Genomic DNA, 26645 nt, shown 5'->3' with positions numbered 1-26645 from the left:
AGCTTTTGTGTCGGTTGCATTCAAAAACAATTTGTTTACATTTTGACAAAGTAATAAAGAAAATTATTTTCTTGATAACTAATTTTTCTCGTTTTTAATTATCTTAATTTTATTTTTTCTGTCTCATATTATAGTTAAAATAACACGGGAAATTCTAGAACAATAAAAAAATAATAATTTATAGAAAGAAGGAGAAAAACCGTTGGGAATTTCAAAAAAAGTTGTGCATATTCAGAGAGAGAACTGTCAAAAAAAGTACCCAAACTGTGCATATAGCGAGACAGCACTGTACATTTTGTTTTAAAAAAGTGTAAACAACATATTTCTTAACCCTTTAAGGACGATTGGAACACCGGTGTCCCATAAAGGAAATAATTTTTCCTGTCTACGTAAAGTTATTTTTTTTTTCTTATGTCTGTACATAATTGTAAAGTAGAAGGTTGAAGGAATCTAGAATATTTTTTGCAAGTCTCTAGCTATTTGCTATGTAGTAAACGTAGTAAATATTTAAGCTCAAAAATGGCGAATTTTTAAATTCTCAAATTCATAATTGATTTTCTTTATTTTTTATACTTACAATTTTTTTTAAGCAAAACCCTTTTGGCAATAAAAACAACAATACTCATACGTAATATTTTTCATTAAAGCGAAAAATATTATTCATTGGTATTGTCAGAAAAATTACTTAAATTTTTGGGCTATTTTTGTCCCTATCGTTCATAGAAGCACAAAATACACCGAATCAGACTCTGTTGGACTTTCCAAGGTTAGATGTAAGACTTATCATTGATTATGTTTACCAGTTTAATTTTTATTGTTGATTTTCTGTCCGTAAAAAGTGTCTCGTCGTTAAAGGGTTAATAAAGTTTAAAGGAAATCTTGTAGAGACTTTCGGCGACCATGCTCCATCAGAAACAATATGCAGAGATTGGTTTATAAAAAAAAATACTTTTTAAAATAGTCAAAGAGGCGTGGTCTGAAATTCCCTGTAAGACTAGCTTAATTGAAGAGTAGCAGCAAATTTATATTAGACTGAGACGTTACTTTGTAGACAATTCTAAACAATTTGATAAAATAATCATCATAGAACTACTTTTCTGATCTAGAAACTGGAAACTAAAGTCCCTTACGTTGAAATTGTTGTCTTTTTACTTAATAGTTGATTACAATACCCTCAGAAGACTTTGAAAATTTAATTAATAAATTTATTTAATAATTCACTCATTCCCAAATGCATTAGGATCTCGGGGTAAAAATATATATTTCAGTCACTTTTTTAATGTCTTATGTTTTTGCATTTGACTTAAATTTATTCCTGTTTTTTTTTTTAAGATTTTGATAGAGACTAATTGCAACATTTACAGCCTTTTTTAATTATTCATAAAAACAAACAAAGTTAATTCGCAATAACTTTTAGTACAGGCTATTTTTAGGCAAAACAATAAAATAAAAGCGAACGTTATTATGTTTGTATGTTATTGTAAAAATGTGTGATATTTCGCAAAGATTTAAATAATAAAAAAGCTGTTTTAATATTTTTACGTAGATTTTGGTAGTTACACCATCTGCCCTCACCCGTCACTAAAGGTAATGACGGCAATGAGTAATATAAAAATAATATAATTAAATGTTGTTATTCAAAATAATTTTGAATAACACAGAACTCTTTAAAAATTAAATTCTAATAAGAATATTTCAAGGTTTTAATTTTATGATTGAAGTAATAATAAATAAATATGTTTGAAAATTGGCACTAGTTCCCATCCCCTTGAAAAAAATCTGTGGATCCCCAGGGTTCCCCGCGAGTTTCCCGGATGAACTAGTTCGGAGTCCACTCAATGAATTTATTATCTCTTAGCAAAATATGATATCATAGTTCCGTCGTCACATTTTCTGAATCAGAAGTTGTGAAACTTTTGGGAGTTTCAGTAATTTATGAACCTTTCGTCACCATTGCAATTATTTATTTTAAAATTTTTAGCAAACACTTGAGAAAAATATTCAAGAGAAATGCGTTCGAGATTCTTGAGCAAGTTTTTAATGAGTCAAAAAATATTAAGCAAATTTCAATGAGTTCAAAGGAATTTCTTCGATTCAAATTTAGAAATTCATTGAGATAAATAGTGAAAACATTTAAAATATTTCCAGACTCATAAAAACAACTGTTTACTTTGAAATTATACAAATAATTTAAGACGCAACAGACACTAATCAGAAGATGAAAAATTCAATTGTATAAATATTAGTGATTATATATGGTTTTATAACGGGGGATTTTGCTTTTGTTACCAAAAAGACGTATGTCGGTTTATATAACTACATAAATTAGACAAGGAAAATACGTAAATGATCTTTCAAAATATATCATAAATGTATATTTCACATACCATTTTTGGATAAACTTAGGTGTTTTTTTGAACTCTTAGACTGTCAGGTAGTTGTTTTTAAAGAACTTGGGAAAAACAATATTTTGTACATGCGACATTAATTCTGAGTTCAAGTTCTTAAACTGTTTTCCAATTAGGTGTATTCAATTTATTGAACATTATTTATTTTTCAGTGAAAAAATAACGATTAGAATATTTTGAAATACAAATTACCTTTAAGAATACTGATGATCTCTTGTATAGTACAAGAATGATATAGAAGAGTAGATTTTTGTGCTAAAATAAAAACATTTTTTTGCGAGAATTCATGATAATGCAGTTAGTACAGTTGCTGGATTACGCAAGCGAGAATTCACTATTGCGCCTTTAATCTAGGCAAAAGCATTTTCATACCTTCAGTCTTGTTTAAAAAATATTATTCTTTTTTTAGAGACAGTAATTAAAAGTGTTTAAATCTGTAGAATGGGCACATTTTAATAAGGTCAAAAATTTAAAAAAATACATTGTTCTTTTTTGTGAAGTTCAACACAACAAAAATATTTCAATAAAAAATTCATTGCAGAATAAAAACATTATTTACTACTTTTCTCGTAGTCCATTCTTATTCTTATTCTTACTCTTAACGACTCATATAATTCGGAATTCTTGTAGTACTACAGAGAGTACAGATTTTTATTTGAAAATCTTTTATTTGTTAACTTTTTACAACTATTTTTTGATTTTTTTCGAGAACAAAATGTTTTTTTAAATGATAGTTTTGAGGATAAATAGTAGTTTTTAATTAAACTTTTAAAGTATTTGACACAGGAAAGTGCCCGAGAGAAGTATGTCTGAATCTTCTCGACAGCAAAAGTAATTGAATGGGAATCACAAGTGCACTGAGAAAAAAATAGGAATGCGATTAACTTTTTTTCCTCATAGCTTTAACACTTTTTAGGTGTAAAAATTATCAACATTTTTTAATGTTAATTTTATACCTTTTTAAGGGTAAAATTAACATGAAAAGGGTACCTTTAACCCCCAATACACCTAAAAAGGGTAATATTTACACCGATTTCAGATCAATACTGCAGGGTAAAATAAACATTCCGGAAATGTTTATTTTACCCTGCAGTATTGATCCGAAATCAGTGTTAATATTATGCTTTTCAGGTGTATTACGGGTTAAAGTAATCCTTTTTCAAGTTAATTTTACCCTCAAAAATGTCTAAAATTAACACTAAAAAGTGTTGATATATTTTTGCACCTAAAAAGTGTTAAAGCTATGAGGGAAAGAAGTTAATCGCACCCCCGTTTTTTTCTCAGTGTATACTCACAACATATTTCCCTCATCTGGGCGAATTCCAAAATGACTTTTTCATTGCTTTTGTTCGTTTATTTTAATATTAAGATTATAAAAAAAAGATGACTTGGGCTTTATGGGTTTAAACAAATTTTTGTTTGTCCTTTTTGTCTCTAAAGGTAAAACAGTTAGAGATATCGATTTAAACTCTCCGATGACCCCCCCCCATTTTTTACAAAATTTTATAAGGTTTTTCGATACTGAGTATTTAAAAAAAATCAATTAATTTTTCAGAGAAAAATATAAAATAACTTTATGAAATTTATTTTTTCAGATGATTGGGATTCGATATTCGGTGATCCCACAAAATTCGGTCTTGGACTATTTTCTGTATGCTTCGATGTTGTATTTATCATCCAACACTACGTTCTGTACCGGTATGTATCAGTGGAATACTCCTCGATTTCCACAAATGATGATTCAGAGTTGCTCTGAAAGAAAATCCGTTTTTATTGCCACTGTAAATAATTTCCATTTTTTTCTGTGATTTGTTTATATTTTATTATTTTTTTTATGTTGTAGATCTAGAATATTCTTATCAAATTCCATCCCATTTTCCCATCTCTTGTAAATATCCTTTTTAGCATGGTTTAATTTGTCCTAACACCTCAGAATAAAACTAATTGCACTAACAAATTTGCACGTAGAGAAATTCTTTTTCACAAATAAAACTAAATTCTTTTAACACTTGGTAGCTCTGTTGTTCCTTTATTGTATGTGCTTTACCAAAAATATGAACTTTATTTTGACACATTCATTCTTCTAATGTGGAAGAACACTCTGTATATATTTCAGGGATCGACACAGCGGGCTTAAAGAAAATAGCTCAAATCTCGAAAAACTCATTGCAGACAAAGAAAAGCAGGAGATGGTACCATAAATATTTACTTTGGAATATTAGAAAAAAAATGAATGAAAAAAACACTAAATATTTGCTGAGATGAAAGTTTTTCTCAGTTTTTAACACAAAACATTAACACAGAAGACACAACACATAAAAAAAATTTAACACTACCACTGGATAAGTTGAATTAGAAGAATTGTTATGAAATGCAGGGACATTACATAAATTATCACAGTGATGAAGAAAAAGTCATGTGTGATAAAATCACAATGAATTTTTTGCTCTCAGAGAGAGAAACAACTCAATGTGATAATATTGCTATAAAAGATTTTTTTTGAAAAAAAAATTGTAGATTAACTTTTACTGACGAATATGATAGAATATCATTTTTGTTTCTACCACTTATTCTCTCTCTCAGTTCCTTAAGTTTTTTTTTGCCTTTACATTTTAGAATTTAGACCTTGAGAAAGGATGGTATTGAAAATACCTATACTTTCTCAAATAAATCTTTTAGACTGTTTTATTTTAGTGTACTCTTCGTGCTATTGATCTTCTAGAAGCTTTAAAACTATTTATTTATTTAATAATTGAGAAATAAAATTTGTTAGACTCTCCAATACACTGTGCAATAAAATGTTTAAGAATAAAACATCTTTTTTTCGCAGAGAATTAATTTTTAAAGTAGGTTTTAGAACATTGGGTTCCTTAACAGATCGCCAAATAAAAATGTAGTCTGAAGCAAATAAATAAAGTCAAAAAGTTTTCCAGTATTTAACGATATTTGAAGGCGTTTGAATTTGACGTAAAACTTAACGAAAGAAATTTGACACATGCCAGTTTTCTTTCAAATACTCGAAATACCTTTAAAACTAAAATTGCTCAATAATAAATTTGTCAATAAAGTTCATCGTTTCTGAGATAAAAGAATTCTATTAATCAGAAAACGTCAAAAAATCTTCATTTTTTTATCAGTGAATGAAAGTGTTGTGACCCATTCGAATGCCTTAATTTTTTATATCTCTGTAATTTTATCACCTATATCTGTTTAATTATTTTCTAAACCAACGAATTTGCCGGTCTTTTAACTTCCTTAATTTTCAGAAAATCAGGTGTTTTCGCCCTAAATAAACTAAATGTTAGACATTGAAAATTGAAATATTCAGCATTAAAAAAATTTTAATCAATCAAACCACACTGGAAATTTTAATTTGGGAAAGAAGCCGAAAAGTCACGCCCTTGGAAAAATAACCACTCCCCCAATAAACTCTCTAAACTGAAACTTCTGATTAAGGGGTAACATCTATCAGAACTCCCAAAATCAACAGTTTTTTTTGTGATTTTGCTAATAAATCGAGCAATATATTGGAACATTTTTCTTTTATTTTCAATTTTGAATACAGAATGGCGACATAGAACTGTACGACCTGAGAATAATATTTTGAGAGGCACTGCGTCCAGCAGTAGGGTAAGATGGAGTAATTTGGATCATGTCTAATTTTAAACTGTGAAATTTTCTAACAGTTTTAGATGGCAAAAAGAAAAAAACAACGAGAAAGTACTCTCTCTAAAGTAAAGTTTAGTATTTCTTCATGGTTTTCTTTTTCCCTTCGACTATTTGGAACAATCAGAAAATCTCAAAATTCCAAAATTGACGTAATTTCAAATTACCCCATCTTACCCAGGAATTCGAGTAATTTTTATCCGACTGACATGATATTTTCAGAGTAGCTACATAAATGGGTTCTCTATAGAAGCACATAAAATAATTAAGAAATATCGATTTTTATGAAATTAACAGCAACTTGAAGAAAAAAAACACTATTTTCTGTTTTACAAATTGACTTTATTTGTTTATATCAAAAATGTAATTCTTTATTAATCTTAAAAATCCTACGTGTATATAGAGAATTTATCTTAGCAACTACTCTGAAAATTTTAAGTCAGTCGGATAAAAATTACTCGAGTTCTACTGCTAGCCGCAAAGTGTCTCAAAAAATCTATCCTTAGTCAGTGCATTATTGTGCCTCTATTTATTATTCAAAATCGAAATAAAAATAAAAAATACATTTATATTCTCCAATGCATATGTAATATCATCTGAACATTCCTTATTGATCGATACAGCTGAAAACTCAGAAAAAATCAATTGATTTTGGGCGTTCTGATAGATGTTACCCCTTAAAATTCTAATCAGAGAGATTTATTACGATTTATCATGTACATTATGATGAATATAATGTCATTTAAAACTAACTACTTAAAATTCAAGCATTTTTTTTTCAAAATCTAAGTATTATTGAGGTGTGGCCTAACTTTCATTTCCCATAAAATCGGTGCAGTGGATTTGCTTGGAAGGTGTCACGTCACAATTTCGCCTAAAAAATATTGCTCTCGAATTATTATGAATGAAAAGAAATCAAATATGTAAGATTTACAATAAAGTTTTGCCAAAAACGCCAAAAATTTATCTCAGAATTGATGGAAATAATTAAGAATTTAATGGAGGAAATTTTCAAAATGATCATGAGGTTACTTCGAAGTAATATTTGGTTGGAAATGACATAACCTAAAAATACTCCTAATATAATATATGGCATTTTTGGATACATGATATTTCAAAATAAAGGTTTTTCCCTGTAAGGTAAAGTGCCCATACTTCGTACGATCCCAAACTTCGTAGTGATAAAATTTTCCTATGTTTCTGAATAAATGTGACTCCGCAATATATTTTACAAATGGGGAACTTTCCCATAGTTTTTAAAATATGGGTGCGATGAATAATTATTTATTGAAATGTAAGAAAAAATTTAGTCATTGCGAAGCTTGGGATCGTACGAAGCATGGGCACTTTTTATAGCCATGGCGTTCTTTTATAGCATAGATCTTGAGATCATTCAAAGCTTTAAAGGGAAGTGAGTTAACTGTGAATAGGGTCATCTTTGAAATAGGGCTCTTTTCACTTATTTTTAATTAGAACTGAACTTTACCGTGATACGATCTAGCTCTACAAATCAATTTTGAAGCTAAATTACTTTTAATAAAACGGTCTTCAAACTAGAAGTTTAGCCCAGTTCTCGAAGGTATCAAAATCTTAAATAGCAACCCATTTTATTGGATTTGCAGAATCCAATTCGATCATTTACCAAAAAATGTTGACTGACAGGAAATTAGAGAAGTTAAGCCATATGGCTAAGCCTTAGGTCTGAAGTTCGCAAAAGACTAAGTTGAAATTTAAAAATAGAAAACAACCCTATTTCAAAGTGCCTCGACTCTATTGTACCCCACTTGTTCCTACTTAATCAGAGAAAAAAGGGACTTAAAATATTTTATAGAATTAAATATTTTAAGTACATTCGGATAATGCTTATTTTTTTAATTAACCTAAAAGTGAATGAATTTGACTGGCAAGAGGTTCAAAATATCTTTTTTATTGGAATTTTACTGGCCAATTTAGTAATTGAAAAAAACAAATCAACTTGGTGCTTTACATTTTTTTAAAGATAAAATAAATTATATTTTATCTCAAAAGTAATTCAAAATTTTTTTGAGTTTTCGAATTTAACCTAAAAGTATTTTTTTAATTATTTAATAATATTTATTCATACCGCACTCGGACGTTTTTAATTGGTTTTAAACCTCATCCATAAGCTAGAGAATTTTGATTGTATTTTACCAGCAAGAATAATTTTTTCAAAATTTATTCTTGTTGAATTAAACTGACTTTCTTTTAATTTCTTCTAAATTATGTAAAACGATCATACTTATTTTGACAAGGAAGATTGAAATTTTATTTGTACTTATTAATTTCTTATTTTTTTATTAGAGGTCTATCTGGAAGATGATTGCCCCGTATATAAATTGCTTTATGAATGGGATCATTAAATGTAGACAATTTTCTTATTTTTTTTTTATATCAAGGTGCAAAGTACTTAGCTAAATTATATAGTTTCCGTAGTTTATATTTTTAATAACCTAGAATCCTAAATAACTTCTATGCCAAATATAAGGGTTATATGGGTTTCAAGATGAAAGGTTAGCCTAGTTCCTAAATGTCTCGAAACTTTTAATAAGAAAAAATATTGTTTTTGTCTTCAAATATTGTATCTGACGTAGTTGTGTATTGTCTTCGGTTCTCCCGGTGTTCGTAAGAGGTTTATTTTCTTCTCAAGACCAAAAAGACTTAATTTTCTTCCTGGAAAATTACGAAAATTAAGTCTCTATGGAAATAATTAGGTCTTTCCTTATTTTTTTCTTAATAAGCCGTTCCTAGGTTAAAATTTTCCCAAAACTCTTGCTTCATAATAAATGAGAAACTTAAGCCATGTGGCTAAACCTTACTTTTGAAGCCTTTATTAGGACCTCGACAGACCTGAGGATTAGCCGAGAGACGGTTTAGCGTAATTTTATAAGAAATAATCGTCAAACTACATTTCTTTCATTTTCCACTAAGTCGTCTCTCGGCTTAAGTCGTAAGTGTGTCTAGGCCTTTAGACCCTGTGTCAAGTTTATGAGTTTTTAAATATATATAATATAATAAGCTTCCAAGTAGGACATTGGCCATAAAATAAGGACTTTTAGCTACTCAATTTACCTTGTAGTTGTAGGTTATATAATTTTCTGACAAAATATTACCATTCAACATAACCTCTTATGTATTTAAGAAAGTTCTTCTCTAAAGCTTTAAGTATTACACACATGTAATTAAATATTTAATCGTATCCAATATTTTAGTATAGTTGTATTTCCTGATTGGCTGTAGCTTAAAAGTATTTAAAGCTTCATAAAATCAGAGAAAACGACCTGGATTAAATATTAAGAGTCGAAGGAACGTCTGGTCGGCAGGCAACATTAATAAAATTTAATCTACTTTTTCCTATAATGTGCTCAAATTTTGTATCCCACATGGTACAAAATAGGGTATCAAATCAATAGAACATGTTACGAGTCTTTAAAATGACAAAAGGTGTTTTTTTGATTCTTATTTTCTGTAAACAACTTCTTAGAAAGTCCAATTGGACCATTTGACTAATCGAATAATAGATTTGCAAGACGATCAATTTGCCAATCTTAATCCAGTTTTATTCAATCTTAAGGAACCCTCGACTTAATTTTATATTGTTACTTCCTCGACTATAAAGAAAACTTTGACTATGACTTCTATTTAAGCTTTTACTTGAATAATATTCCTGTTAGTAAATTAGGATTAGTAAATGAAAGATTAAAAAAAATCTAAAAATCCAGTGACATTTTTGTAACACTCAAACTTTATACAAAAAAAACACATTAAAAGAAAATTTGTAAAATTGTATACAACAATTCCAACAATAACCCATGAAGTTAGAAAAGAAATAAATAAAAAGAAACATTCTGTACAAAGTATCACTGCAAAGTTTTAGAATGAAAAACTAATTTTATTAATCCACAGAAAAACTCAAAAGAGAAACATAAAAAATTGCATGATTGGTGTAAGTAAGATGAGAAGAAAGGTCATTTCATCAAAAAAAATACTCATCAATTGGTTACATCCATTTATCAAATAATTGGTTTTGTCATATAATTTGGTTCTTTTTATGGTTGTTTGTCCACTGAAGAAAAAAGTTTCGATTTTGCTCTATTTTTGGATTCTTGTGATACCTCTTCCAGACGCAAATCTGGCTCCACGAAGAACCTGACTGAATCTTCGACAGAGAATAATGTACCAGAAAAATATTAAAGAGATTATCTTTTTCAGTGTTCGTTTACCTCTAGAGCTTTTTTTTACAAAGATACTTAAATACCATATTCTTGTACCTTGGTTCTAAAAACAAATTTATTTTTTTTTATATTGATGTTGAAATAAAAACTTTTGCCACGTGCCTTGGTGTTTTCTTCAACGATTGTTGACTTTTTTGGCAGCAAATGTGACGAAATAAAATGACGATGAAACAGATTGTGCAGTTTTTTTTTGTGTTGGCATATTACATTTTATTTCAGAGGCAAATACCCCAAAATTAACACGACATTAGTCATGACGACACTCATGATAAGCTCAGAGATGTTTTAGCGAACATGTGAGAAATTCATCCAGTGATGAGTTTGCTGAAAAATTGCCCTTGAATAAATAACAATATGAATTTCTTCTTATCTTTCCATCCAAGGGGACAATAACTATCGATTTTTTAGTGTAAGTCAGATTTAGGCCATGGATGATTAATGGTTCCGAATATTTCTTCAATTTTTCATGGGCATTGTAAAGTAGGTCTAACACTCTTCAAGAGATCGATAGAAGGACTATAAGTGTAGAAATTAGTAAAATATGGAGAAAAGAGAACGAGAAATGTCTTGAAATTAGAAAATTCGCCCTGAATTTGATTACTTATGGGGCCCGCACATCTTTCAGTCATCTAATGAATTTTTGTCGCTCATAAATTCATTTAAAAGACCAAGTTGAATTTTAATTTTCCCACACGAAACAGATGACTTATGGTGCTATTCTTAAAAAAAAGGAAATCTTTCTCCTAAAGTTTTTTTTTAGTAACTGTTCTCATGTTCCTCTGAACAATCGACTTTTCTTTTGCATTGGTTCCTGTCACGACTATTTGGTGGTTTTAGTCAGCGAGGACTAAGCTGGAATGATAATTTTTCAACATTATCGAATCGATAGCATCGATAATTATGTATCTATTAATCTGTTAGGTTTAGTAAATGACACAAATCTAAAGACTATTGAACCATTTATTGTATTATTCATAGAAGAATGTGACTGTTGATAAATATTTTTATTAACTACAAGTACAGATCTCATTTAAAGTTTTCAGAATCAACAATCGATAGCATCGAAAAGTAGTTTTCATGACATCCCAAGTCTTAACACTCTCTTAACATGAGAACAGATATGTTCTAAAAAAAAGAGATGGCAAAGTGTCCCAGCTTTACGGAATGCTCGAACTTGCTTACTTAGCCTGCCGTACATTACCGTTTTTTTTGCGATTTTTTCATTTCTTGATAAGTTTTAGAACCTACCCATGGGAATATTTCGTCCTTACACACAGAGAAGTGATTTTGAGAAAGCGGTGTTGAATTTGGTGTTCGTGTTGCTTGAACACCAAACGTAGTAGCATTCACACCAAATTAACACCTAGTTTTGAATCAATGGTGTTCTATGAAATGCTTTGGCGGTGTTGTATTAACTCCGCCACAGAAATCTCTGAAATGGTGTAAAAGTAACACCATCAATTTTCTAAACAGTGCTGTTGCAACGCCAAACGGTGTTCGTCGCTCACCATCGACCACACACACAGAAAAATGAAAAATTCTTAAACAGAAACACCCAGGAATTTAATTTCAAATCCCATCCAATGAATGCCAATGCCCTAATTCTAAATCCTTGATCATTTAGTTTTAGTTGCAAATCTGTAATTCTAATTGTAATCTCTAATTTTGGAATATCGTGTGTGCCGATGCAACGGTTCCCAATATGCTTTGAATACATTATAGGAGTTCGTGGCGCAGCTGGAAGATGCTCGACTGTCATCACAAAGGTCGCGTGTTCAAATCTCGGCGGAGGCTTAAATGTTGGAAAAAGATTTTCACGCACCAAATGGCTTTGAAATACAGAGAATATCATCCAGGGAGGGCCCCAAGCCCTCAAACAATGGTCAAAAATTAATAAAAATCACGCAGAAAAATGGAAAATTCTTAAATAGAAACACCCAGGAATTTAATTTCAAATCCCATCCAATGAATGCCAATGCCCTAATTCTAAATCCTTTGATCATTTAGTTTTAGTTGCAAATCTGTAGACATTTTTCATTTATTGGTGTAAAAGGAACACCTATATTTTCTTGAGATGGTGTGATACAAAATCCACAATGGTGTTCCAACAACGCTAAATTTGGTGTTAATAATTGGTGTAAAATTGGTGTAATCAGAAACCCAAAGCCGGTGTTAGTTACTTTGTGACACCACTTGGTGTATTCTGAACACCGAATTGGGGTTAGTTGATTTTGGGGTTGAGGTTGGTGTGTCCGACAACACCATTTGGAGTTGTTATGCCACTAAAATTTCTCTGTGTGTATACGAAAATACCGTTGAATCATTCCTAATAACGATTTTTCAAGGTCAAAGGTTTAACAAAGTTCTAGACTCTAGAAAGCGTATTTCTCAACCCAATGGTTTCATATTTGGGTTCATTGGAAAGGTCTTGAAATTTCTAATAAAGCCAAACCGATTCCAATTCGTTTTTAACCCGGAATAACCCTTTAAGGACGAGTGGGACATCGCTGTGCCGAAAACAAAAACCATTTTTGACTATAAAAAGTTATTTTCCCCTCTAAATAGTCCGAAATTTTGGTTTTTTATTTTTGGGGTTTTTGGGGCACCGATGTTCCATTCGTCCCTGAAGAGTAACCGGTTTATAACCGATAACTAATTTTCAGTCGAAATTCACTTACATTGCTCCTGAGGTGTACATTGGGCAATGTTTTGAATGATTTATAAATTGGTTCAAAACGGTTTGAAACTGGTAATGAACCGGTTATGAATCGATAACTAATTTTCGCCCGAAAATTAATTTTATTACTCTCGAAACTATTTTAAGGATCTTTTGAGTGATTTATGAATCGGTTGACAATCGGCAAAAAGTAGATGATGCGAAAATACACTGGTAAAAATAAAAGTGTCAAATTGACCCTTTTCAACAAAAATGGATCATATTTGATCCTTTGAAAGGTTCACTTGAATCTTTTGAAATTTTATATGCACATTTATCACGATAGATTATGTTTTATCATAAATTTATTACACATATCATATTTCTCTCAACTGAGCGAACACCAAAGATGACTTTTTCGTTGTTTTTATTCGTTTATTCCGGATTAAATAGGCGTCAAAACAGAGACCCTTTCAAAGGATCATCAGTGATCCTTTCATTTTTACCAGTGATAGTTTTGAGGTATAACATCAAAATCACGAGTTCAAGAACTTCGCCAAGCTGAGACGCTTTGCCACCCCTTTTTTTTTGTTAAAATAATGTTATTTTCGTGAAGAAAAACTGAAGTTTAGCCTGGGTTTTAAATCATTATCTGAGAGACAAAATTGACTTAAACCGATATTTAATTTATTGAGAGACGAATTTCACTAAATTATATTGATATTCCGTAAATTAAAGAGGTGTGCGAGCACCTTTAGCATCTAAAAAGGATGCAGAGAAAATTAAACTGAGATTGTAAATAATCTCATCTAAAACACTTTACATATTGTCCCTTTTTTAGAACTTATTAATTTCACAGGTTTTAAAAATTGTATTTTTTTATGGCCAAATTGGTTTTCTTTTAATTCAGTAATGCAATTCGAATTGTATGTTAATCAACTGAAATTAGAAATTAGTTTAAGGTAATGCGTGTGTACGTAGAAATATCCGGTAAAATTTATGACTATAGTCGAATCCACATTTATGGATGTTATACAATTATGGACAGCTTACAAAAATTCTTTTTTTTTACGTAAAACAAATTTCTAGCATTTTATGATGCGACTAAGGGCCTTGACAGACCTGAGGATTAGCCGAGAGACGGCTTAGTGTAATTTTATTGGAAATAATTGTTAAACCACTAAGCCGTCTCTAGGCTTAAGTCGTTAGTATGTCAAGAGCCTAACACTTCTGATATTTCTCGAAATCTGCTTTAGGTAAATATTGAAGGTTATTTCCAATTGTCCATAACTGTATAACGTCCATAAGTGATGACTCCACCCTAAAGTGGTAAATTAATTTCACATTAAATTTCATAAAATACGGTTTAATGCAATTTTCGCTCTAAAACCTTAATATCCAGATAGGGGGAGGTGTGGCTACTTTGAGCTGCGGGGCTACATTGTTATACGATTTTCTCACATATTTATAATGGAAACTGGAGTTTAACATGATGTAATTTGGATAGACAAAGTAATTGTGGATCTAAATAAAATTATTGTAAGGACCAGTTTTATTTCGAAATCGGCAAAAAAAGTCGCTTAACAATGTAGCCCCACTGCTCAAAGTAGGCCCACCTCCCCCTATCTGAAATTTTAAATATACAGCAATAAAAATCGGTACAATAAAAAACATCCTTCAAAATAAAAAGTAATAGTTTCAAACTCAAATAATTGGGATTTAAATTATTTGAATAACAATTCGCAAAATGCTTCAAAATAGTGAAGTCGATGGTATTCCCCGAAAATTGATAGCGCATCGCATCAATTGTTTGCATTGTTTGGATGAAAAGTGTTTTAGTTGTCAACTCGCACTGGATCATACTTACAAGACCAAGCATTTTGATTGCCAATCTGCTCTATCATTCTATTTGTTCTATTTTATTTATATATATTTTTTTGTTCGCAATCGATTTAAACAGTATCATAAACATTTTTTCACAAAATATACGCTTTCGAATTGTATAAATACCATTTGCGAATAAACAAATGCACTCGTAAATGAAATTATTGAAAAACCTTACCTAAGATTAAGGTTTGAAGTTTAGCACACAGTTTAAATAAGCTGGTGATTTTAATGACGTAGAAGTTACAATTGCTGATAAAAACAACGAAAGTATGTTGTAAACAAGATTGTAACTTATATGGGTTTCAGATCTAAGGTTTGACTATATGGCTGAACTACACGAATATTCCAAAAATTGAAATTTTTGGGAATTTTTTTTAATTAGCATTAGTATTCAAAAATGATCTATCAGATTTTGAAAAAATGGTAAGATTGATTGTTGTTTAAAAATTTATGCTCTTCAGAAACTTGGCTAATATGCTCAATCTGCTGGACACACCTACGGTTTAAACTAAGAGATGGTTTAACGTAATTACAGTAGACTCTAGCTGCTCTAACTAATTCGGCTCTTTTAAGATCGGTCTAGTTTTTAATTCGGGCAGCAGTTAAATTCGAAAAAAGTTTGTTGACGTTTTTCAAGTTTGATTATGATTATCAAATGAAGCAAAATTGCTCAAATTTGCAATGGTTTGTCTTAGTTTTGATGTGATTTTGCATTATTGAGGGATTTTCATGAAATTTACAGTATGTAAACTCAATAATGTGTATGCAGATGAATAAAAAATCGTTGTATTTCAAATAATTTGACGCCCGAATTTATCTCAAATTCGGGTGACATATGTATGTATGTATGTTTTTATTGAGTCATTACGATTTACAAATACTCATACTGAACTCACTATACATTGCGGCCATCGCCGTCTTAGCGTTGGTGACCAACCTCCAGGGTGAAACGATATTGGTCCCAAATGCCCAAATTTGAGAGAGAGTCTACTGTATAAGCAAAATAATAATTAGACTAGATTTCCATCAGCTTTCCACTAAGACATTTCCCGGCTTAAGCCACAAGTCTTTCTAAAGCATAAGCCTGCATTTTGAAACCCGTATTACCAAGAGATTTCTTAGTTTAAATTTCCTTAAAGTCAACTACATTTATCATATCTGACCTATTTTAATCATCTCAAAATACCAAGGCTTTGTAAAGCACCTGATTTTTTTAAATGCTAAATTAAACTTACATAGGATTTAAATTAATGGACTACCTTCCTTCTTCACGATCTTAATGTTTAAATGGCAATAAATTTATTGTTAGTGACCATTTTTTTAAACTTAAGAGCACAATCTAAGTATAATATATGTGTAATTACTTCCTACTCAATTCACTTAATATGATATTTTACATTTGAAAGGTAACAAAAAATCTAATATCAATTTGACTAGACGTTTCAAGATTTTATTGTTTTTCAAGATGATATCGATGACATTTCAGACCTTTAAATATTGAAGATTATGATTTAATTAAGTTTGACTTAGGTATTTGTGTTAATTTTTACATTTAGGAATTTTATTTTAAAATTAAAGAGGTATTTCAGTTTCTGCGAGCAATTACGCATTTCCCTATTAAGATAACAGGTTTTTACTTCGATCGTCTCATTTTATTTTTGTGGCATTAACCTATTAGCCTCTTAAGTAATAATAATTATTGTTTCATTTATTTATTTAATTATTTAACACGTTTTTGCGATACCGCACTTCCAATTTCGTTACATTTTCTTATTTTATCTTCACATTCATCTTTTTGCCTATTGCCTTTCCCTCAACTTTTAAGTGATTTAAATTATATTTTCTTAAAGTTAACGGGTTGGTAATATTAGCAATGATAAGGTGTTTTGAAATTATTTCATTGGACAAGAGTCTGCGCTACAAAATGGATTTCCATTGAATTAAAGGTTGAGTGGATAAAAAAAGACTAAAAATCGCGCATTTTCTCTAAATTTCCAATCAATTTAATAAGAAAATTATTTAATTCAAGCCCCTGGGCAAATAAAAGTGCATAATAAAATTTTCGGAGAGCTTTTTCAAAAGAAACCCCAGACCGCAATTAACAAATTACTCAGAATAGGTCCATCGGAAATTTAAAATTTAAAGAATTTTGCGAGAATCACCTCTGAGTTATCTTGTCCATGTCCACTGTAAAGTTTTTTTTCCAAAATTCTCCGAAAATCAATTTTCAATGGCTGAATTTTGAAAATGTTTCAATAAAAAATTAAGAAAATATAGTTTTAATGAGCTGTGTTTTTTAGTCTCTTTGACTCACTCGATTAAAGATCTTTTCCTGAAGACAATAAGCTACGTTCTTTACGTTCGACATTTTAAATTTTAAGCATGAAAGCCCAAATAGTCTAAAGCGCCTTTCAAACTAGAGGCTTAGTCCAGTTCCCGAAGGTCTCAAAATTCTAAATAGCGAGCAATTTTAATGCTTTTTGATAACCCTATAAGTCACTCATCTGTAATAATCCACTCCTAAGTTAAATTTTTCCGAAAAATCGTGATTGATAAGAAAATAGAGCAGTTAAGCTATATGTCTGAAGCCCGCATAAGGCTGATCCTTGAAAATATTTAGCCTGTAAAATTTAACCCTAAAGAATTATTTGTAATAGTTTTAGGATCATAATGCCAAATTTTACAAGATAGATATTCTCGAGGATTAGCCTGAGTCTCTTTGGGCCCTAAGGCGGTCTTCAGACTAGTGATTTACTCAAGTCCCTAAAGATCTTGAAGTCCTAAATAATTAGCAATGACAATTTTTGAAAACTGATTGATCAATTGACCAGTCAAAATGTTACTTATTCATTGAGTAATTACAGCATGTGAGCCATTTGGATACACCCTAAAAGCGGTCTAAGACAAGGCGTTTAGCCCAGTTCCTAAAAATCTTGAAATCCTTAATTGCAAGCAATTTTACTGGTTTCTTTCTAAATCAAATAGTTAGTTTACCCTTAGTAACCCAATCCTAACTCACAATTTTTGAAAAAATCTTGACTTGATAAGAAATTAAAGAAGTTAAGCCATATGGCTAAGTTTTAAATTTGAAGCTCGTATAAGTGTGAAGCCCCATATAGCCATATAAGGAAGATGGATTATAGTTGAAACTTCTGCATCGATACAAATTATTTTTCTTATACATTTTGGGAGTATTAAAAATCAGAGAGATTTATACATTTTAACATTAAAATTCAAATAAAAATACATTTTCATGGCAACTACAACATGTGATTAGTATTAGGAATCTCCCATAATACGTAATGCTCTCGAACTAAATCCAGCAGCTAGACACCCTCGAGAGACCTGGCTTATTTAAGTTTAAGTACCAAATTTAAGTACCATTTAAGTTGCTAGTGGTACAAATTTAGACTTTCTGTGAATTTTATAATTTGTAATAAATCCAAATATAATTTGTCTTTATCGATCTATAGAAGTTCTTATCAGCTAATGCTCATCTTACAGGAATGACGACAAGAATTCTACAGTCTACAGTTATTATTAAAGTACCGCTCTACGAAAATCGAAAACAGTATGAATTGTTTTTCACAATAAATTCCTGATGATAACATTATTATTATTATTTTTTGAATGAAAGAAAACTATAAATACTAACACAATTAATTCACAGAGAAAATTAAAGCAATTACAGTGGCAATAAATACTTATCTTCCTTGCATGCATCCTTCTCCTTTTCCTGATAGTAAAAGCTTAAATGGAGAAACTCCAAGTAAATTAAGATTTGACGTCTTTTCCAGCAATGCGACTCCTTATGAGGAGCTCGCTGGGCAGAATATTGCTGCTGAAGAACCACAGCAATCACCAGAAACAGCTGAAGAAGAGGATGAGGCGCCATCCAATTAAAGAATCAATTTCTTCAATTACTTTTCCCCACAGTCGAATGTCAGACAGAAGAAAAGGAAGAATTCTTCAAGCGAAGCTATTGAGGTCAAAGACTGGAAGCACTGTAAGGCTTTTTACTAAAAATTTATTTTTAAAAAATCTCAAATATCTTCTAAAGATGATACTTTGTTCTTTTGCAGAAGCTGAAAGTTGACTGAATACTGAATTTATCTTTAAAATTGGGTCAATTTTTAGAAAAAAGAATTATAATGTGTCTTATAAACTAATTTTATAAGCAATTTGCAAATATTCAAATATCAGACGTACTTATTATTCACATGGGATAATTTTAAATAACTTTCTTACTAGAGATAATTCAAATTCAATGTTACCTAGTTTCACTGCAATCATTGCAACTGTTGAATGAAACCAGAGCAACTAGTTTAATTTTAAAAGTCCGTAAAGTATGCAAAACTGTAAGCTCAAATATATCAAACTGTAATGAAATGAAACAATTGAATCATTCCTAATTTTCCTGTGATCTTTTTTTCTAAAAAACAAAAAAAATGAATTATTAAGAATTTCATTTTGTAAATCAAAGGAAAATACTCGAAAAAAAATAATTATAATTAATGGTATTCACTGAAAAATGAGTTAAGTGCATTTTACTACCAAAAACTTGTATTATTTAATTGGGAAAAAATCTGAATCAAAGAAAAGGAAAGTAATTATTTTAAAATAAATTTATAATTTGACTTGCCAGAAAGCAAAGCTTTGTGTTTTACTTAAATTTTTTCTGGTAAAGAATTTTGATTCATGCAGAAAATTCAGAAGAGCTTTCGAAGTATCGATTAATATAAATCTATTTAAATTTTCTAATTTCCCTGCAAGAAAAGGTGAATGATTTTATTCGATGTTCAGAACCATTACAATTACACTATTTAACTGTCATGCTTTATTTCTTGGAAACAAAACCATTTGTGCTCAGTAATATATTCGATTTTGATCAGCAAAAACGTTTAATCAAAAATGACTAAATCTTTCTCATCATTTGGGATCCTAAGGGCCTATGGAAAATATGGATATTCTGAGAACTTAATTATTGCGGATGCCTATTATAAGACTGTTCAAATCTATGATATTCTTTTACAGGAGTCCGACTAATCGCAGAGTTAAGGAGCTAAGGGAGTCAAGATATTTTTGACCAAAAAATTGGCTTATTGCGCTAAGAATTTAAAATTGCCGCCTTCGGACTAGAAATACCCCAGATTTTTTCGAAATCTAATGGATCTTTTGCCTTTAATAGCCAATCCTAAACTTCAATTTCCTCGAAAATATAAGACTAGTAAGAAATTCGAGAAGTGAAGCCATATGGGTAAGCGTTAGATTTGAAGATCGTTATACGGTCCGGAAAGAGTTAACCTATATCGAGATATTTAGATGGTTCATAAATTTTTAATATATTCAATTCAATTTTTTTCAATTTAAATTCATTTATTGACTCACAAAACATAGGGTAGTTCCTTCTTACAAATTTGTGGCATCACAAGTAGTTAAAGAAAAAAAAGGAAAATGAAGCAAAATACATTTATTAAAGTAAAAAGAAATCAAAAAAAAAGTGAAAAAAGAAATTCCCTAGGTCCATTCTGGAAGTGCTCCCGAATAGTGTCAGGCGATCTACAATACATTGCTGAATATTTGCAAATTGATATTACCTGACCAACATTTTCATCAGGGATGTAGGAACGAATTCGGCTCAGGGGGCAGGCAAACAAACTTTTGAGCTTTTCGAAATATATTTTCCTGATTACACTGAATCTTATACAGCGGTGGAAATAAGTATAATTCCACCCCATAATCCTTAAAGAAATTCAATAAAAACTGAGTCTTTACATGACCATTTCGATCCAAAGACTATGTTCTCAAGAAAGATTGAAATATTAAATATATAGTAGTGTAGACCATAAAATCGAGAAATATTAAAAAAAAAAAACTTCGGAAACTCATTTACTAAAAGACTAAGAACATATGAAATTTAGAGCCTCATTTTCATTTAATGGTACAGTCGACGCAAAATTATTTCCAACTATAATTGACATATTTTCCTGACTTTAAAAGTATTTAAAATCTCTCTTTTAAAAAATATTAACTCGTGTCATTTTAATTTAAAAAATAAATCATCAAATCGAATAAATTTTTGATTTAAAAACGAATACGTGCAGTATTAAGACAAACAATAATTTATTAATTTTCTATTATACCGCGATAATAAAAGTAATTTTTTGCGCAAAAATACGCTTCAGAAAATTTATAATCCAAAAATGTTTTATTAGAAAGCGTTGGTCTAATAAAAATTTTTCTAATAGAATTTTTTGTAGTATTTTTAAAACCATCATTAAGCTTACTAAGTAGGGGAGCCACATCTTTTAAAACGATTTTTTAATGCTTCTGCAACTTTATTTACCATAAATAAGTTAGATATGTAGGAAAATCCAGTTTCGCGATCGTTGTGATCGAATGTGAGCATAATACATCGATGGCTGTTTCAAGAAAAATGCCAATATTTAATTGCAAAAATTGAGTAAAATATGCTTTTTTCAAAAGAAAAAACATATTTTTTATAAATAATGAATAATTTTATAACCCCCGACTGAATATTTCCTCAGAATAAAAAAAAATTCTCAAGAAAATAATGACGCATTCACTAAAAAATGCAGAATTTTTGGTACTCCTATTTAACCATTATCTATAGACAACATACCGCAGCATAAATCCTATAACAATATATGTAATAAAAATCGTGATTATAATATCCCCCAAGTTGATAAATAATTTCAGGGGAAATTCCAAGTTCATTTTGAGAGAAAAAGAAAAAAAATGAAAGAGAAAATCTGCGAAATGGTTTCCAGCGCCATCTACCGGCAGTATTTAGTTCTGCCATCATCCGCTGCTAGCGCTAAACAGTGCCATTTTCATGTATTTGCTTAGCACATTTTGTTCGAGAGCTGCTGATTGACTAGCAGACCGATTCAGCAAAAAAAAATGCTGAAAATGCTATTTTTTCTACTGTGCTCGCTGGGATTAAGCTGAAATTTTAGTATGTTCTAGCTTATGTCAAGACCTTTTCAGAATGTATCTATGTTCTAGTCTACATCAAGCCTCTACCTAGAAACAAAGGCTCAAAGTTTAAAATTTTGTAATACTCATATTTTGGCGGTCTTTATTTTTTAATCTTCAATATTTGAAACCTAAACGAAATGCCTCAGTAACCATTAAAAATGGTTAAGATTTTCATTTTATATATTTATTTACTCTAACATAATTAAAAAAATAATAAACGAAAAGTGCATTTATTTAATTTTTTATTTTTCATCTGCGAAGTTTTTCAGATTCTCAAATAATACGCTGTCATAAACAAAAACATTACTTTTATTTTTGTTTTGTTTGTTAGATCTCATCGCCTAACGATAGTGCTGTCTTTTTTGTGATGGTTTTGATAAAATAAGCCCCTTGTAGTTTTGTATCCATGAAAATGTCAAAATTTTGAACTTGGAGCCCCTATATCCAGACAATCACTTGACCTAGGTCGGATTTTATATATGTTCTAAAAAGGCCTTGACATCAGCTAGAACATACTAAAATTTCAGCTCAATCGGATGAGATTTTTGTTTTGACAGTTATTCAAAATGGCGGACAGAAACGTTAAATCAAGATGGCGACCACACCATCTTGTAGATCCCTGTCATTGTATCTTAAATTCACAAAAAAAAGGATAATTTTTAGCCAAATACTTCTATAATAAAGCTTTATAAAGACCATTATATGCAATTTTGTAACATAGATCGTGCGTACTTAGGTAGATAATAGTAAAAAAAAAGTATTTTAATAAAAATATTGAACAAAATCGAAGTGGATTATGTTAGCCAGATAAATTTAGAATAGATTTGGGCAATTTATTGCTCTGAAATCGATTTTGGATTTGCACCTTCAGATAACTTTTTCACAGAGCCGTTTTTTGACAAAATTCCTATATTTGCATTTCATTGACTACTACTGAAACTACAAGAATGCTTTTGGGGATCATTGTACCTTTGTTGGTACATAAGATACATAACACATCCCTATGTACTTTGACATGGTAGACCGGATCGGCGAAGACCATCAATAAGTGCTAGGATTTATGAAAGTCTTACGGACAGCAATGACGGTATAAATTTTTTTCGACATTTCTTTTTTGTTGAATTTTTTTAAGGATTATGGGGTGGAATTATACTTATTTCCACCACTGTATATTCGTGAATAAGCCAATTGTAGTGTATATAGTTAAGCTCTCCTTTGCACGCGTAGAGCAGGCACAGCAAATTGAAGCAGGATGAACTCATGCTACTCCTTAAAAAGGTCTTTATTCTTTTTAATAGAGAAAAACTTTTCTCAGCCGCCGCCGAAGAAAATGGAGCAACACTTAAGTTGTTTTTCATATTAAGAAATAGAACCTGTGTTTCATTATGCATTTTTAGATTACCTGTCTGTATCCCCTGAAAAGCACCCTCTCCTCCTTCATAATGTGCAGAAAACATTTTAGGATTTCAGAGATAGCAGATTTCCGAGATAGCTGAAAAATATGCCAAATTAAATCATATGAGATTGTCATCTGACTAACTCATAAAGAACCAGAATCACTCTTCATGATCTTCTTAAAATAAAAATGAAAAGACACAAAATACTTCGAAGACTTATTCTTTATTCCACTTCGCTCTTTCGATGACTTCAAATACTTAAGTACAGCATCAGAAGCTGCCCTGTGGGGATGATTCCTGTGACTCAGAGAACCGGCTGCAGCCACACAATCTTCCCATTGAGACATCCCGTGACAAGAAGTGGTAGCCTGGGATTGAATTTTGTGCTCACCACAATATCCGAATGACACTTCATCACCTTCAATTCCGTGAGTTTCTGCGCCCTGGCATCCAATTCCCCATCCAGACATGAGCTCAGTTCACTGCAGTCGCGATTGAAAGTGAGCAGACGAATGCCAAAGCCATACGGTGAACAAATAACGCGTCCATCGGCAGAGAAACACAGCTCCTTGATGAATCTCTTCCCAATATTTGGCTCCTCAATATAGTACAGCATTCTCTTGGCATTCTGCTGAACCTTCCGCCGTTTCGATGACATCAGTACATGCTCCTCCCGCGGCATCACAAATTCCTCTCCCGAATCCACAATCATATTCTCCAGAGCACTTCTCTCAGCTTCACTCCTCGGCCCAGACATTATCGCCGCCGCCACACTGACAACCTGCATATCACTCGTGGAAGCTCCTCCTCCTGAAGCACTTCCGGCACTTGAGGATGAGCCCGAACTTGCACGTGCATCCTCAGGAACAATACCACTTCTAAACCGTTCCAGGCGACTGTGGGAAGAATTCATATGGTGGGTATTTCTATTCATCAAAGGCCACTGAATCTCCCAAATATCCGGATGTAGATCCTCACTCGTCACCCTTCCCTCAATTCCACCGACCCCTTCCTGCCGGATGGCTCTCAATCGCGCAGCGTATCGTCGATAGAGAGCCGAATCCGGCCTGAGAATTCTCAGTCTCCGCTCGATTATCGTACAATCCAGCACCTTCTCAATATCCTCCTCCTCTTCCTCTTCCCCATCATCCGTGTCAAAGTCCTGGATATCGTGGACACACGTAAATTCCGAGCTCTCGTCGTAGCTGATATTTCTGCTGAGAGCACACCAACCGTGTGGATGGATTTGGAGTGAACTGATGACTTCGGCATCATTTCCCTCAGGAAAATCACTGACTAGCTCCACGCGATTGTTCTTCTGCGAACGCAGGAACAGATGGTGGTATCTCGAGGCGAATGGGATCAGCTGACGGCCCAGCTGCATCAGTCTATGCAAATTGGGACGGAAGCCCCGCAGGTCTTCCGCCAGGGTCTCCAGATTGAGATCATGGATTATTATCATGTAGCCTCCTGTCGTGCAGATCACCAGTTTACTGGCATCCGGCGTTAACCGACATCTCATTAAACCTGGACAGAAAAAAAACGAGAAGAGTTTTCGGAAAAACCGTTGAAACATCGATGAAACATGAATTAAGAGAAAACTCTTAAGTTAAGATTTATTTATTTATTGCATGTCTGGAAATTTGCATAGCTAAGAAATGAACGATAAATGATCATGGCCCCAAAGAATGATAAGGATTGAATTTCCATCAGTTTCTGACTAATTCATCTCTTGACTTAAAGCCGAGAAACGGCGTCGGAAACTGATAGGAATTTAATCAAATCATTATTTAGATTATAAATACGTTAAGCCGTCTCTCGAATTAAGTCGTAAGTGGGAGACATTGGTCAGTTTTTTACTGCTCGAACTCAAAGAGAGAGCAGTTATATAATCGACTTTTTTTTCAACTTCTCACTGTTCTGGAGCTTAAACGGTAAAAGATATTGACTTCCGGTCTTCGATGACCCCTCCTCAAATGACATTATCTCGTACACAACCTCTTTACTTTTCTCTCCTCCCCTTTCGTACGTTCCCTATCCCTCAAAAATAGGCCAAAAATGAGGTTTTTCCAATTTTGCAAAAAATTGGCCCAAGCTTTTTCAATGATTTTTGGATATGTTTTAGAGCTGGTCCTGGCGAACATTTCGCCCAAACATACCTATAACCGGAAAATTCTCCATTTTGAATTATTGAAGGTCAAAGTTCAACAACTTTGGAAGGCTCATTTTTCAACCGATTTGGTTAAATTTGGATTTTTTGGAAAGGTACTGCAATGTCGAACCCGGCTGCATCGGTCTTCATCGGTAGTGAACCGGTTAAGTACCAATTTTTGAATAATTTTGTATCTCTAATAATTGATATTCCTGAAAAGTAAAGTTTTTTCGATTTTTCTCAAAATTGGCCCAAGCTTTCTCAATGATTTTTGGATATGGTTTAGAGCTGGTCCTGGCAAACATACCGCCGAAACCTACCTATGGCCGGAAAATTCGCCATTTTAAATTATTGAAGGTCAAAGGTCTACCACTTTGGAACGCTCATTTTTCTTTTTGGTTAAATTTGGATTTTTTAGAAAAGTATTGCAAATTAGAACCTCGCTGCATCGGTCTTCATCGGTAATGAATCGGTTAAGTATCGATTTTTTGATTTTGAAATGTTTTTGTGATTTATGAATCAATTTGATCTCTAGTAGATCAGTGATTCCAAATGATTATACAAAAAGCTAATTCACAGTGAGCTCTATCTCGTGAGTTCGAGCATTCCGCAAAGCTGGGACGCTTTGCCATCTCTTTAGCCCAAATTGGGAGTTTATTGTAATTTTTAAATATTTTTTAATTCCTAAAGAGCGCAAGTTAAATGAGAAAATCTTGTGAATGTATCAAACCAATACAACTTAAAGGCATTATACAAAATATGTTATGTGAAAATAGTCTGTCTATTCTAATAAACCAGTGATAAGCCCAGATAAGCTTATGGTAGCTGAGATTCTTTACAGGTGACCTCGAAATGCGTGCAACTCGGGGTGCTTGCAACTCGGAATACGTGAAAATTCGATTGTGAGTTGAATTTTGGGGGTAAAGGATCGCGTCGAGCCAATTTTATCCATTTCGACCGAGAACAGTTTACTTGACGCTATTCTTTACCCCCAAAATTCAACTCACAATCGAATTTTCACGCATTCCGAGTTGCAAGCACCCCGAGTTGCACGCATTTCGAGGTCACCTGTAAAGAATATCAGCTACCATAAGCTTATCTGGGCTTATCACTGGTCATTTTCTATTTTAAATAGTCTGAGTGGGGAAGACCAACACAAGAAAAAAAAGTTCATTGAAATCGGTTAATAAACATAAGTGATAGAGTCCGGTTCATATGGGTATA

The 26645-nt window shown here is 31.7% G+C and overlaps 2 protein-coding genes across 8 annotated transcripts in view; one reads left to right on the top strand and one right to left on the bottom strand.

The window, feature by feature from the left end:
* LOC129798842 (cystinosin homolog) overlaps window positions 1-19523 on the top strand; it is a 43053-nt gene extending 23530 nt beyond the window's left edge. For 3 of the 7 annotated variants that reach the window (XM_055842238.1, XM_055842235.1, XM_055842239.1), the window contains 3 exons: window positions 4004-4106; window positions 18668-18876; window positions 18953-19523. In XM_055842238.1, coding sequence (XP_055698213.1) covers window positions 4004-4106; window positions 18668-18773 — 209 coding nt within the window. In that variant the 3' untranslated portion in view covers window positions 18774-18876; window positions 18953-19523. Of the gene's footprint in view, window positions 1-4003; window positions 4107-4524; window positions 9951-10216; window positions 10429-18667; window positions 18877-18952 lie in introns of those variants that run through there. The other 4 variants (XM_055842242.1, XM_055842243.1, XM_055842240.1 and 1 more) reach the window with 2 other exon arrangements.
* A 3953-nt stretch (window positions 19524-23476) lies between these two features.
* LOC129801611 (DDB1- and CUL4-associated factor 10) overlaps window positions 23477-26645 on the bottom strand; it is a 20126-nt gene continuing 16957 nt past the window's right edge. The window contains exon 3 of the mRNA XM_055847246.1: window positions 23477-24872. Within this exon, the coding sequence (XP_055703221.1) occupies window positions 23574-24872 (1299 nt within the window). The 3' untranslated portion in view covers window positions 23477-23573. The remainder of the gene's footprint in view (window positions 24873-26645) is intronic.

This window comes from Phlebotomus papatasi, chromosome 1 (assembly GCF_024763615.1).
Source record: "Phlebotomus papatasi isolate M1 chromosome 1, Ppap_2.1, whole genome shotgun sequence".
Taxonomy (NCBI): Eukaryota; Metazoa; Arthropoda; class Insecta; order Diptera; family Psychodidae; genus Phlebotomus; species Phlebotomus papatasi.
The sequence above is the reverse complement of the archived record's forward strand: the minus strand, read 5'-3'. Positions and strand labels throughout refer to the sequence as shown.